Source organism: Cajanus cajan, chromosome 6 (genome assembly GCF_000230855.2).
Source record: "Cajanus cajan strain Asha chromosome 6, NIPB_CcT2T_4, whole genome shotgun sequence".
NCBI lineage: Eukaryota > Viridiplantae > Streptophyta > Magnoliopsida > Fabales > Fabaceae > Cajanus > Cajanus cajan.
In genome coordinates, this window is record NC_138522.1 from 50,846,183 (window position 1) to 50,859,954 (window position 13,772).

Here is a 13,772-nt window from a genome sequence, read left to right on the forward strand (position 1 = left end):
GAGAAGGTGCGTGTTCCTTGCAGATAGTCGATGGGCGAACTCCACAAATGACTTGGTAATGCATGTCAAGTTCGTGGTAAGCCTGTACCCAGCTATGCTATACCTGATAGTGGAATCGGACTTTCAAGTGTGTAAGTGACATCATCCGAGTAAACCTGAGTGAGGATTTATATCCTAATTAGCTGTGACCGAGCGGGTGCATTAGACGTGAAAAAGGTTGGGATAGTTTTGGTAGGATTGGGATGTCACTTATATTGCTATGCTATTAGTGAGATCTCCTAGGTGAATGCGTGACGACACATTAGATGATTAATATGCATTGATATCTGTCACGATGTTGCTATTATTGCATGAATTCTGTTATGATGAAGTGTATGGTGTTTGACTTCATGATTGTTGAGTTGCATTTTATGCATGAGTAGTATTGAATAGAGTTTGTAGTGTGGCTTTATGAGTATGATTGGTAACTTGATAATGGTGTACCATAGACATTTATCTGTATGCTTACATGGTTGACTTTTAAACTCTAGCTTACCCTTCTGTTTCCATGTGGATGGACTGCGATGATCATACTTTGTATGGGAGCAAATCAGGGCTAGCTTGGAGTTGTGGTGACTGCTGCTGCGAGATATGGAGTTTTGTCCTAGTGTCAGAGTTACAATCTTGGGTGACTGTTTATTTGTGCTTAACCAGCACTAGGGTGATATTATTTTAGATGACTGTACATATATGGTGTTATATTTCATACATAAAAACGTAGTTATTATTACTTATATATATATATATATATGTATGTATGGGTTTATCCAGTTTAATATCTTCTCTTAGTTCACTAACATATTAATGTGATTTCGATGAGTGTAGGACCATGGTGGTTCGTTACAGTAGCCATATTATATATTATGAATGAAAGATGAGAAACAATTTATGAGTAATACTCCATTTAACCTCTAATAAACAGTAGAGGTGATCGATATATTTTTGAAAGATTTTTTTTTGTAGTATACGAGTCCCTAAATTTTAACTTCATTAAGTAAGTTAATTCTTTTGTTATACTCAATTATTAACTTTGTAACTTTATTAGGTTTTTGAAGAATTAGCATGTTTAAATATTTTAGTCATAGGTGTTATAGTTAAAATGGAAGGTTAATATTGAGTTTCATAAGGTTTCTTATAGTTGAATTTATTTATCTCAGTCATTCTTAATTTCTTTATCTATTTAAGCTACAAGTTTAGGATTGTAAACCTTAAATTATTGAATCTGAGATTTAGCAAAACAATTGATCGTCGTGAAATATCTCAAGTAAGAATGCATCAATCGAATATGGATGTTTCTATTATATTTAATGAATTGTAAAACTCTTATAGTAAAAATAGGGAAGAGCTTAGTGGTAGTAGGAGTGGGTGAGAGATAAGTCACTCAAATGTCACTTCAGTTATTTTTAAATTAAATTAGAAATTAAACCTTACTAAGTTATGTGTCTGAATCTACTTAGTTTGTAATTGTTGCATACTAACTAAGAGAGAATATGTGTAAATGTGACAATTAACCGTCAACTAGTCAAGAGATTAACAAAGTAATTGAGAATAATAAAAGAACTGATTTGCATAATGAAATTAAAATTTAGGGATACAAATATTATAAAAAATCTTTTAAGACCTATCAGTCACCTCTATTATCTTTAGAGACCAAATTAGATGTTCATTCAACAATTTTATATAAAATTTGATAAATGGTTTTTTTACATAAAAATGGAAAGAAAAAAAATAATATTAACACTAAAGAAATTTAATTTTGTCCCGAGGTACCTTCATTGTCATAAGGCTTACTATGTTGTCAAGGACCTAAGATTTTAGGCCCATTAGTTGGTCCAACACAATTTTATTGTAAGGCTTACTAAAGGTGTAAAATAAGTTAGATTGACTTGATATAATATGATCTACACAAAACAAATGTTATTTTAGATTAGGTTAGTCATACCTATAACTTTTTGGGATATCATATTTTGGCCTAATCTAACCTGTGTCGAGTCATTAGATCAAATTAGCCTAATTAGAAAAATACATTTAAAAAATTAAATCAAATTTTATAAAGAAAATAAATAAATTAATAATATAAAAATTTTATGTGATTATAAAAATCATATCAAGTTGTTCAAATTAGACTCTCTTATTTATATATATACCATTTGATAATTTTAATATTTTAAAAATAATTTTTATTAAATCTAATATTATATGTTCATATTAAAAAGTAAATATATATTATTATTTTTAAATATGAATTATTTATTCTTAAAGAGATTATTTAAATTATTTTCATTCTAAGATTTATGCAAATTTCGATGAAATATAAAATTGTTTTGATTTATATTATAAATTATAATTAATTAAAGTTAAACGTGCATGCATGGCCAATCAATACCAAAAAAAATGAACAACACAAAAAAAAAACATGTGCATGCATGATGATATGATATGATAATGAATATTGTTTTTAACTAATTATGCAAAAAAAAATTGATAACACGATAAATATAATTTACCTTATAATTAAACTTAATAAATATTAAAGATAAAAGAATATATAAAAAATAAAACATAAAGGACACAAGTATTGGTGGATGCATGTATGCGTGCGTGTACGATTCTCGCTCATACAAGCACTCATTCTTCTTTGCTTTTGTGTTTATTCCTTTTCACTCAATGCTCCATCTTAATACTTTCTCTCCACTCAAACTTTTTGTTTTCTCCGAAATTGCTGCAGAAAAATGACATTTCTTGATAAGGCAAGAAAGTCGTGGTGTTCTTAATAAATTCTTCTGCTGTGTGATATGACTGGTAAGACTTATTACTTAAAGATGAAAGATTGAGGAGCCAAGGAACACTGTGACAAGGCAAGAAAGATCACCGATTATGCTTCTTGTCACCTAAAATTGTGGTATGTTCATTCTAACAGTGAGAAAATTAATGTTGTGATGTTGACAAAATTTCTAAGCAAGTAATGTGGTAAGGACGGTCACTTAAGTTTTGTAATTTTTAAGAGAAGTGACAAACAAGATGGTTTTAACATGAAAATTGATGAGTCAAAATTTCTATAATAGATAGTTATAAACTCAATGGTTTAAGGATTTCTTGATGCTATGGGCTTGATCAATGAAAGAGAAGTGTGTCTACAAATTGAAGTTAGTGAGTATTACTTTTCATGTCATCAAGAAGTGGATGGGTAAATAAACTATTGGAATTTACAGTCAAATTTGTTTTTTTTTAAAGAAAAAACTTTTGTAATCTAATTCACTCATGTCGTTAGTAATTTATCCTTTCTGTCATTCAGAAGCATATGGTATTACTTGTTGAATTGAAGATCATGAGTCTCAAGGCGTTGCTTCCATTGTGCAGACTGCACCATAATATATAAATAAAATATCATTATACAATTTGGCGGACTTGTATCTGTATTTGGTCCCATGTACTAATTGGATAATGAAACAAAACAATAGAGAAGATAAGATTGTGATTTGTGAGGGACATTCAGTCAATTGTCACGTTATACTAACCAGGGAAAATTCTTCACTCTCTTGAGGTAAATCACAAGAAGAGCCCAACATTGCTATTATGACATTGAAATGATTAATTATTATTAGGATTACGAGTCTTTTCTGTTATGTGAGTAAATGCTCTTTATGTCATCAAATCACCATTTTGAAAGATGTTATGTCAAATCAAGGATTTTGTTCTATTGGTTATAATATGTGTCCTATGAAACAAGAATTTGGTGCTTTTAGAATAATTTTTGTAGTGTTAAAATTAACGGAAATACCGCAAAACACCTTTTAACCATTTTTTTAAGTGTTTGATACCTATTAATATCTTCTGGGAATCTGGGTCTTTTTTCTTTATTCATGTTAATTTTTCGATAATAAAACAACAGCGATTGGAAAGCAGAATCCGACACAAATAAGGTTTGAGCATTGAAGGAAAAGGTAAAGTAGCTTCAATAGTCATTTATTTCGCCCATTCGATATAACCTTAATTTTGTGTTTATCTCTTATCATTTTTTTTAAAAAAATTAAATGTATTTTTTGTGAGATCACGATATAAATTACATCCATCATCACAACCCACAGATATATCATCTTCTATTTTGAATGTTGCAATATTTCTTTTTTAATGGCTTTAATAACAAAAGGAAATGAAGAGAAAAAGGCTATCCTAATTTTTAATCACAATTAATTTTTCTTATATAATTTATTATATACATGCGTTGTTGTATAGATATTATTGTAGGACAAGAGTAATAATAAAATGTTTAAAAGAATAGTAATTAATTAAGTTCGTGATATATATGTTTATTTTTTTAATCATTGAGGATATTTTCTTAATTCGGAGACTTCTTTATGAAATGTAAAGCCTATGAACTGAACTTTTGCTCTTCTTAATAAAGTTTCCTGAAAACTAACAGAGTAGCAACAAAAATACATAACATATTATCTTTGTATAATAAAATTATAAAGTCATTATTTCTAAAAGTGAAATCATTTCATGTCTTATTTTTTAAATATATATATACCATTTAACAATAAAAAAATATTTTTTCTCTCGAATAAATTACTTTAATTTAAATTTTCTATAAAATTTCAATTTTTTTAAGAATTAAAATAGTTCAGGAATTAAATTACATACTTATATGCATTCACAAGATTTAAGAAATTTTTTTAAATTTTATAAGCGATTACAAGGATACTAACAAATTACTTAACAACAAGATTTTCACATTTACATTAGGAATCAAATACATATCCTTTTTTTTTTTTTGTATAAATTTATTCTTTAGCAATTGAACTAACTTTTGTTGATAAAATTCAATTTTTGTGAGATTTTATAATTTAAGGAAAAAAAAAAGGAAGAAAAACTTCACAAAATAGAACATTTCTCTTTCTTTTCTCAGATTTTGAAAGAAAAACCTTTGAGATTTGGAGCTAAGAGTCGTGGGGGCAGTTGTGGAGTTTGAGTTGCTAGAACTCGGAGCCTATCTCCTTTTCCTTCTTTTCTTCCACCGTGAAGTAGCTAAAGTTTTTCGTTCTTTTTCTTCTTCTTTGGGAAGCTCGAAATTGAGGTAAGGGAAGCTAAAGACTTTGGGTCTTGTTGAATTTATTGGGTGTTGAACGAATTTAGGACTTAAAGTCAATAGAATTTTTGAAAATTGCAATTTTGGAGGATGAATTGGAGTTGCTTGCATGTGTGTACTAAGTTTTGTGGTTCTTGATACATGTGAGGTGAATTGATGATCTTGGGGGAAATTCATTGTTGCATGTTGTTTTCGTGACTTGAATTAAGTTGTTTTTGGATCATGGGTGTTATTTCTTCCATTGCATGTTGGATTTTTTCGAGTTTTAGGTGTGGAGAACCAAAAATGGTGAAGAACAAGGATGTTAGAACCAAAGGGCTAAGCCATTTTGAAACAGCGTAACACTTTGGGGGTCGTGAGCAAGGAGTGACTTTTGTCACCAAAGGGCTGAGCTGTTTAGAAACGGTTGAGTGCTTTGGGGGCCACAAGCAAGGAGTGCTCTCTAAAGGCAAAAGATTGAGCCATTTCGGGGCCACGTGACAGGAGGGGTCTCTAGAGGCAAAGGGTTGAGCCGTTTAGAAATGGTTGAGCGCTTTTGAAAACACTAAGCGCTTTGGGAAGCTCTGAGCGGTTTGGTGCTTTCCAAATTAGACTTTGTTGTTCTTATAAAAGTTTTAACCTTGGATGTTAGCTTTCCAATGGTGTTAGAATCACCTAAAAATTATGTCTATAACTCCAATTATGACATTTTTAGTGAGCAAAGGTTAAATTGTCAGCATTTAGGTAAACTGTTGCGATTTTTGCAATTTTTAACATGATAAATGAGGGAATTAAAACCTGACCTCTTCTTTAAAGTTGTTTTAGTTGTTTGAGTTGATTTATGTTGTTGTTTTCTTAAGATGTGAGTGTTTTAAAGATATATGTTGTTTAAGTTGACATGATGTAAAGTTGAAAATGAGGTTAATATGTTGTGAAGTTGTGTGACTATGTTAGGATTCTATATGAACGATGTTGATGTGTTGTTGAGATGCATGTTGATCATAATGTTGTAAATAAATTGTGACGATGGTGATATGAGTTGAAAAGTTGTGTGTTGATTGAGTTGTGTTGAAAATTATAATGAGTTGTTATGTTGTTGAGCTGTGTTGTTGATCTGTGTTGCTGAGTTGTGTTGTTGAGCTATGTTGACCACTTAGGATTAGAGGAGATATTTTCAAAATTTGCATATCCCATTGTGTGGATATTGTGTTGTGGTGCTCTTAGAGTCCAATTTGTTGAAAAACCCTTATTGGGAAATTGACTCTTAAAGTGGATACTGTTTTGTTTCTCCTCTAGGACTTTGTTGGTACTGTGTGTGGACAAGGTCAAGACACATGTGTATGAAACAACCACAATATAGGGGTCAGGTTGAGCTATACTAATTACTAGTAACCAACCAAGTAAAGTACAAAGTCGAGAACTTAGTTCATAACCAAGTATCGAAAAGTTATAGTATTTGGACGATAGTCGGTGGGCTAATCACATAGGAGACTTAGTTAAGCTAGCTAATGCCCTGGTAGGCCTGTATGTACCCAACTGTTCTATTATGACATTAGTATTGTACTTCCTTGTTTAAGTGGTGACATCTGAGAAATTGAGTTATTGTGTTATGGATTTATATCAAATTTGTTGTTGATCTAGCAAGCCCAAAAAGATTACCCTATGTTGTTGGTTCGGTAGGATCAAACCACTTAAATTACTCACCTTGTGTTGTAGGAGATCTTCTAATTGAAATGTGTAATGACGCATATAGTTGCTATGTTGAGCATATGATATGTTGAAATGATTGTATTGTTCATGTACATTGAATTGTGTTATTGTGTTGACTAAAAGTTGGACTATGTTGATTTGTGTTGTATATTGTAATGCTTTGTTGTTGTGTTGTCAAAGATGTGATGATGTTGTGATGTTCCTAGGTTGTGTGTGTGTGTATATATGTATATGTGTGTGTGTGCTGTTTCTTTTTCCTAGCTTACCATTGCATGTTTTCATATGATTTGGACGGCGATGATCATACATGATATATGAGCAAGACAAGGATAAGATTAGAATGTCGTAGTGAAGGTCACATATATAGTGGCGTTTAGAGTTGGATGTTTTGTTGACTACTTATTAGAGGTAAATTTTTATGTAGACAGTTATAGTTGCTTGGTTGACAACTTAGTTGTATCTATTTATATCTACATATACATGACTATTATATACGATGTTGTACTTATTCTAATTTATGATTTTAAGATAATTGTTGTGCCATACAATATAAAGATCATGACGAGTTGCTAAAATTATTATTGTTAACTTATTATTTTAAATTTATATATTTAAATTTAACAATATTTATATAAATAAAAATATATAATACATGATATTAATTTTGCTACTAATTAAAAAACATAAGACAAAACAAGAAAAAGGAAGTTCGATAAGAATGCGATCTCGTTTGTTACGAAAAAAACATTTTCCCAAGGTGGGGGACCGAAGTGTAGAATTCCGTAAGGATGTGACTTCGTTATCCACCGGCCACAAATAGTCTCGTTGCCTGCAACGTGTAAACCGGCGGCAACGAGCCATGTGCTTGTGCTGTTCAAAATATGAGTATTTTATTCACGATTTCTCTTCTCTTCCATAGATGCAAATCATTTAACCAATCAAGTTCTTTTTTATTTTTTGTGTGAAAATTAATCATGAAATTTGTTGTTAGTGTGTTTTATTCTTATATATCGTATCTAATATGTTGCATATATCTTATTATACATATATATATATATATATATATTATGAAAGAAAAGATTCACTTATTTTAAAAATAATTTTATTTAAATTTATTTTACTTAATAATTTATATTTTATATTAAATTTTAATAATTTAATTATTAAATTAAAAAATTTTAATGTATAAATTAAATTTCTCAAAACTTTAAAAAATTTTAAAAATATTTGATACTTCAATCTATTTTAATAATTTAAATTGATAAATAATTATAAAATATTTTATACGTCTATTTGAATTAATAAAACAAAATATCAAATAATTTTTTTAAAAAAATTTATAAACTATGTATAAATTAAAAAAATTAATTTAATAATTAAATTGTTAAAATTTGATATAAAATATGAATCATTAAATAAAATAAATCTATCATCTAAATAATAAATAGATTCTTCCTATACCTATATTTTATCATATTATTTTATATGAGTGACTGACATTGACATTTTTTTAATTATAATATTATAAATATAATTTTGATAAATAAAAATATATTATTTATCTTAGTAACAATAAAGTTTGAAATAAAAATATTATATTATCATTATATTTGTGCAACAATGTGATATACAAGTCATAATTTCGTTAATGAGCACGGGAATAATCACTTATATATTTTATTTGATTTCAAATATTTGATGAGTAATTATATTTAGATATGTCAACATTATAAACACTTTATTAATATTTTTTATTTTTATTTTTCTTGTAACATTATATTATATGTCATTTTTATTTTTTATTTTCTATTTATTTTTTCTCTGTCAGAGTATCTAGCTACTACTAGCATGCATCATTTTCTTGAAAATAGCTTGTCTTGCTCATAATCAACTTACAGGCTGGAAATCGCTAATAAGATAGGAAATATCCCTCTGCAACTTGTCATTTTATATTATTTGGAATTTCATTAAATTTTCCTTCGTGTTCTTATTAAGGAGATTGAAACTAATTTAAACTGATAAAATTGAGTGTGTATTTTTTCTATGGTGCAATAATTGAGATATAGAAATCCGTATAAAGAAAACTTTTTTCTCAGTTTATTGCACTTATAGTTTTGCTTTTTAAAGAGTGTTACAACATTGTCCAAGGCGGTTGAGTAGTTATAATCAAGTACCGAAAAAATCCAAATACAACTAAGACAAATCATGTAAAAATATTGTACCTATACTATTAATAGAGGGTCTACACATTTTTTTTATATACAATTTTTACTTGATTACTGTTTCTTAAAACTATGTGTTTATTACTATCTCTCAAACTATTATCTCTTTCCATTTTATAAAATCATCTTTACAATTATAATAATTCAAAAACTGCTTATACTCTTTAATTATTAATCATTTATTATTTTATTTCTGTTTTTTAAATAAGTACACAGGAATATGAATTAAATACCTTTTTATGTGAGTATTAATGAATCAAATTTTTTTTCAAAATGTTTAAGAGAATTTTTTTTAATTTTTAAGAATTACAATAATAGCAATAAATTAATTTGAACTTAAAATTTGTGTAAACTACTCTGACTTCCCTGTTTGGTCAACTCTATTTAATATTTAAGAGAATTAAATCAACGAATATGGATATTGGAGAGAATGTATATTAATTAAACAAATTATTTCTATCCATGGAATGGCGCTGTTAGCGAAGGTTGAGGCATGCAAAAGAGTCTAGGATCACCACGTGTAGTTGTTTTCAACCGTTGAGTGTGTAGAAAGCTGTATTTCATTTCATGTAGGAAAATGTTGCATGGAACACTCTATGCTATTCTACGATAAATTAATGTTAACGAAGGTTTTTATAAAATAATAGTGTACACTTAGATATGTGTGTGTTTTATGTAATTGATGTGTGCAAGTAGGAGTAGGAGAATGGGGATTGAAGGAGGAAAATAACCAAGTTGAACGTGGTGTGGAGAATGAAGGAATATTGCGGTGTGATAGTGCACATGCAAGGGAACAAAGAGTAGATCACGTACTCTTTTGAAATCATGTTTAATTTGTACCCAAAAATGTAAAAGTTATGGTTATTTTTACTTCCTCCACAATGCACACAAAGAAGCCAAATAAAGGTGGCCTTGTCAGCAATGTGAAATTGTGATTCTATGGCGTTTCTGACGTTGAGCCTTGGAAATGTTATCACTTCCCGCGTAACGAGAGCCTGTGGTGTGGTACAAAATAAACATTGTCCACATACAATTATTTACTCTAGAAGAGAACATTCCCTACAAACTTAAATTCATCACAAAGGGTAATACGAAAGATAATATCAAAGGCATCCATAATGAACCAAAATACTACAACCCACTCATTCACAACCTTACAAAACATCCAACTGGAAGCGTTATCACACTCTTCACTCGCTTCCACTCAATCAGATTTCCCTAACACGCACCTTACAATTTGTCTTTAAATACTTCCACACCCCCTGCATGCCCTTCCCATTCTACACAATATATCTACACATCGTTACTTTTTTAATTCCCTTCATGGCTTCCAACACCAAACTCATTGCCACCATTTTGCTCCTCTCTATCCTTTCTTACTCCACATTCACTGGGGCTAATTGCCCACCATCCCCAAAGCCCACACCACCGAGCCCAAAGCCCACCCCACCAAGCCCAAAGCCCACCCCACCAACCCCAAAGCCCACCCCACCAAGCCCAAAGCCCACTCCACCAAGCCCAAAGCCCACACCCTCACCCTCACCCTCACCCTCACCACCTTCTCAATCAAAGTGCCCCAAGGACACCTTAAAGCTAGGTGCTTGTGCTGACCTCTTAGGGCTTGTGAACATTATTATTGGAACTCCTCCTTCAAGCAAATGTTGCGCCTTGATCAAAGGTTTGGCTGATTTGGAAGCAGCACTTTGCCTTTGCACTGCGATTAAGGCCAATGTGCTTGGAATCAACTTGAACGTTCCTGTCACCCTCAGCTTGATCCTTAGTGCTTGCCAGAAAACTGTTCCTACTGGTTTCCAATGTCCCTAGGATTCAAATTAGGTCAGGGAGATGTTTAAATATGCACTTAAATCATGGTTTGATGGAGTGCCTATGTAACCATTTCTTTGGCAATAGTTGTTTCATTTTCTCTGTTGTGTTTTCGTATATTATATGTTGTTCTTGTTTTTACTTCGGGGGATTATTGAGTTGTTAATTAATGCTATAGTGTGTCTGAGTAATTAATGTTGAATCGTGCTTTGTTAAATTATTAATTAGCTAGGCAAGCTTGTTTGCCTTGATTCGTCTCCTTGCTTGTTCATTTCTGTATAATATATATCATGAATTATTGTCTTGTCATTATGTCCATATTTGGAGTGATTTTTTTAAACTTTTTATTGTTGATTATCGATGGAGTTTATGGGTCTTCAGTTTGCAGTAATTTTGAGCTATATATTGCACTTTGTTAAGAAGATATTTAAATGAAAGGAGTGGCTTATTTTTGCAAATCTAACTAAAAGTGTACAACAAATAAATTGACTAGTATGTTGACAGAAAGAGAAATCAAATATTAGGCAGAAATCTAATAAAGCAAGTTGACAGAAACAAGTGAAATTTAGTTAAAATAGCCAAGAAAGATAAGGGAAAACAATACAAAAGCGAATGATCAGAAGTTTAAAGTCATGGAAACGTATACTAACAAATTAAATCATAAATTTTTTTTTAACTAAAATGCACATTCAACTTGGTCAATTTTTCTTTGGTTTACGTTATCCTCAAGTGATAGTTAAAAATTATTTTTTAAAAAAATATAAAAATATTTTTTTGCTATACATAAATTTAAATTAAGACAATAAATGATTTTAAATAAAGTCAAAATCCATCACCAGCCTCTTTTAAAATTTTCAGCAAAATTATGAATCCTCTGCTCTATTTCTAATGCAAGTCCATGTAAAAGGATATAAAACATAAAAAAAATATATATAAAAACATGTCTTAATTAGTAAGAATAAAATTATTTAACTAATTGTACCATCCCGTAGGGTTAGAAAAGTATGTTGCAGCGAAGTGAAAAAATGTTATTATAATGTCATGGTACATAATTATAATTATATATATATATATATATATATATATATATATATATATATATATATATATATATATTCTTTAGTTTGGTATACATAATTATAGTGTTATTTTCTAGGACTTTTTTCCGGCTATATTCTTTTAATTTTAAATTAAACGAACTCAACCTTACCACCAATGCCTTTTCCTAAAAAGGCTAAAACCATATTTTATTTTTAATTTATGTCCAAGTATTTGGGAGGTTGTATTGAATTTGGGATACGAGATAATTTTAAATATTGAAGCAAATTTACTGAAAAATTGAATTTTCTTTTTATAGATGTGATATCAGGATTTGAAAAGTGTTAAGATTTTTAAATAAAAAAAAATTATGGAAAATTTGATGTTTTAGATTATGGGTTATAAGTAGAAATATACTTAAAATAGTTTAATCAATTCAATTTATATATATAAAAAAAGTAAATTTGAAAATTAGAGAGTATTTTAGGTATAAAAACAGACATAAGCTAAATTACAAGACACAACAAGGCCGGTTCTGAGGGGACTATGAGGGGGATCGTTCCGGACTCAAAATAATTTAAATAAAATTGTTATAAAGAAAATTTTAATTTATCAAAATATAAAATATAAAATATAACTTGATGTTATTTTTTTATAAGCTTTTATAAAATATAAAATTTTAATAAGATTCATATAATATCTCATTTTTCGTTTTAGTCATTAATTTTTTTTAAATAAATATTTATCACATCATCAATAAATAATATTAGAAACTAAAATTATAGAATAAAATTTTATAGGGACAAAATTAATCATTTTTTGATAAAGATTAAAATCATAAAATGTGTATATTATAATGATCAAAAATATATTTAGGTAAAAAAAAATGTGTAATAATATTTCGCATTTTTAATAAAAATAAGTATTTATTTTTACTATATATATATATATTAAAAAAGAGAAAAATGATTTTTATTTATTGGCTCCATCTAACCCCTTAAATTATCATGACCAGAGCGTGAGACACAAGCGCCACCTTCGTGTCTTTCTTCCGTTTTTTTTTTTTCAGGAGACAGAACAAAATTTTATGATGACAAACTTGTCAAGATCACAAAATGAGATCAAAATCTTCTGTCTCCGATTCCTGTTTCCAAATCCTGTCCCTCCAATCATAAGATGCCATATCATTATTTTTAACTTTAATTTTGAATTTTAAAAATTTGTAAAAGATCTGGTTACGATTTTTTCTCTCACGTTATCTCACCGCAATGTTCTCTCTCCAATGTTCACTTCGTAAAAATGCTTTCCTTTTATCAAAATTACTAGCATGCCAACCACTGACGGATGAAAAGAAAATAATTTAAGGGAAAGGAGTAAACTTTGCCACGTTATATGATGAAGATCTGGTACTGTTATTAACAAAATTATTATTTTATTAAATGTTTATATAATTTTTTTTCAAATATATTTTATTTTTAAGAAAATATATATTTTTATTTTGTAATTTCAAGAATACGATTCACATAAATATTATAAATAAAAAAATCATTTTTAGATATATATTTCTTAAAAAATATTATATTTAAATATTTTTAAATTCAAAATAATTTAAATAAAATAAATAAAAATAAAAAGGCCTAAAAGAATATGTAATAGATACTATTCATCATCATATTTTTAAGAAATAAAAAATAATTTTCTTATTTATAATATTTTTTTTCCTAGCTATTTTTATTTTGTAATTTCAGGAATTTGTTGGCCGTCATGTCACCCCTTCAATATTTTATTTTATTTTATATTTTTTATTCACACACAGCCTCCAGGAATAATAAAGTAACAAAAAATAAATAAGATATATTGTACCGGGAGGA

The 13,772-nt window shown here is 28.8% G+C and overlaps 1 protein-coding gene across 1 annotated transcript; it reads left to right on the plus strand.

Annotated features, from left to right (window-relative positions):
• The first annotated feature begins 10,300 nt into the window (after positions 1–10,300).
• LOC109797110 (uncharacterized) lies at positions 10,301–11,181 on the plus strand. The gene has a single exon (XM_020357028.3). The coding sequence runs from the start codon at positions 10,306–10,308 to the stop codon at positions 10,861–10,863; it is 558 nt and encodes a 185-aa protein (XP_020212617.3). The 5' UTR covers positions 10,301–10,305; the 3' UTR covers positions 10,864–11,181.
• Positions 11,182–13,772: the final 2,591 nt, after the last annotated feature.

Excerpts from the sequence above, each read along its gene's own strand:
- LOC109797110 (XM_020357028.3), top strand. The coding sequence starts at position 10,306 with ATGCCCTTCCCATTCTACACAATATATCTACACATCGTTACTTTTTTA.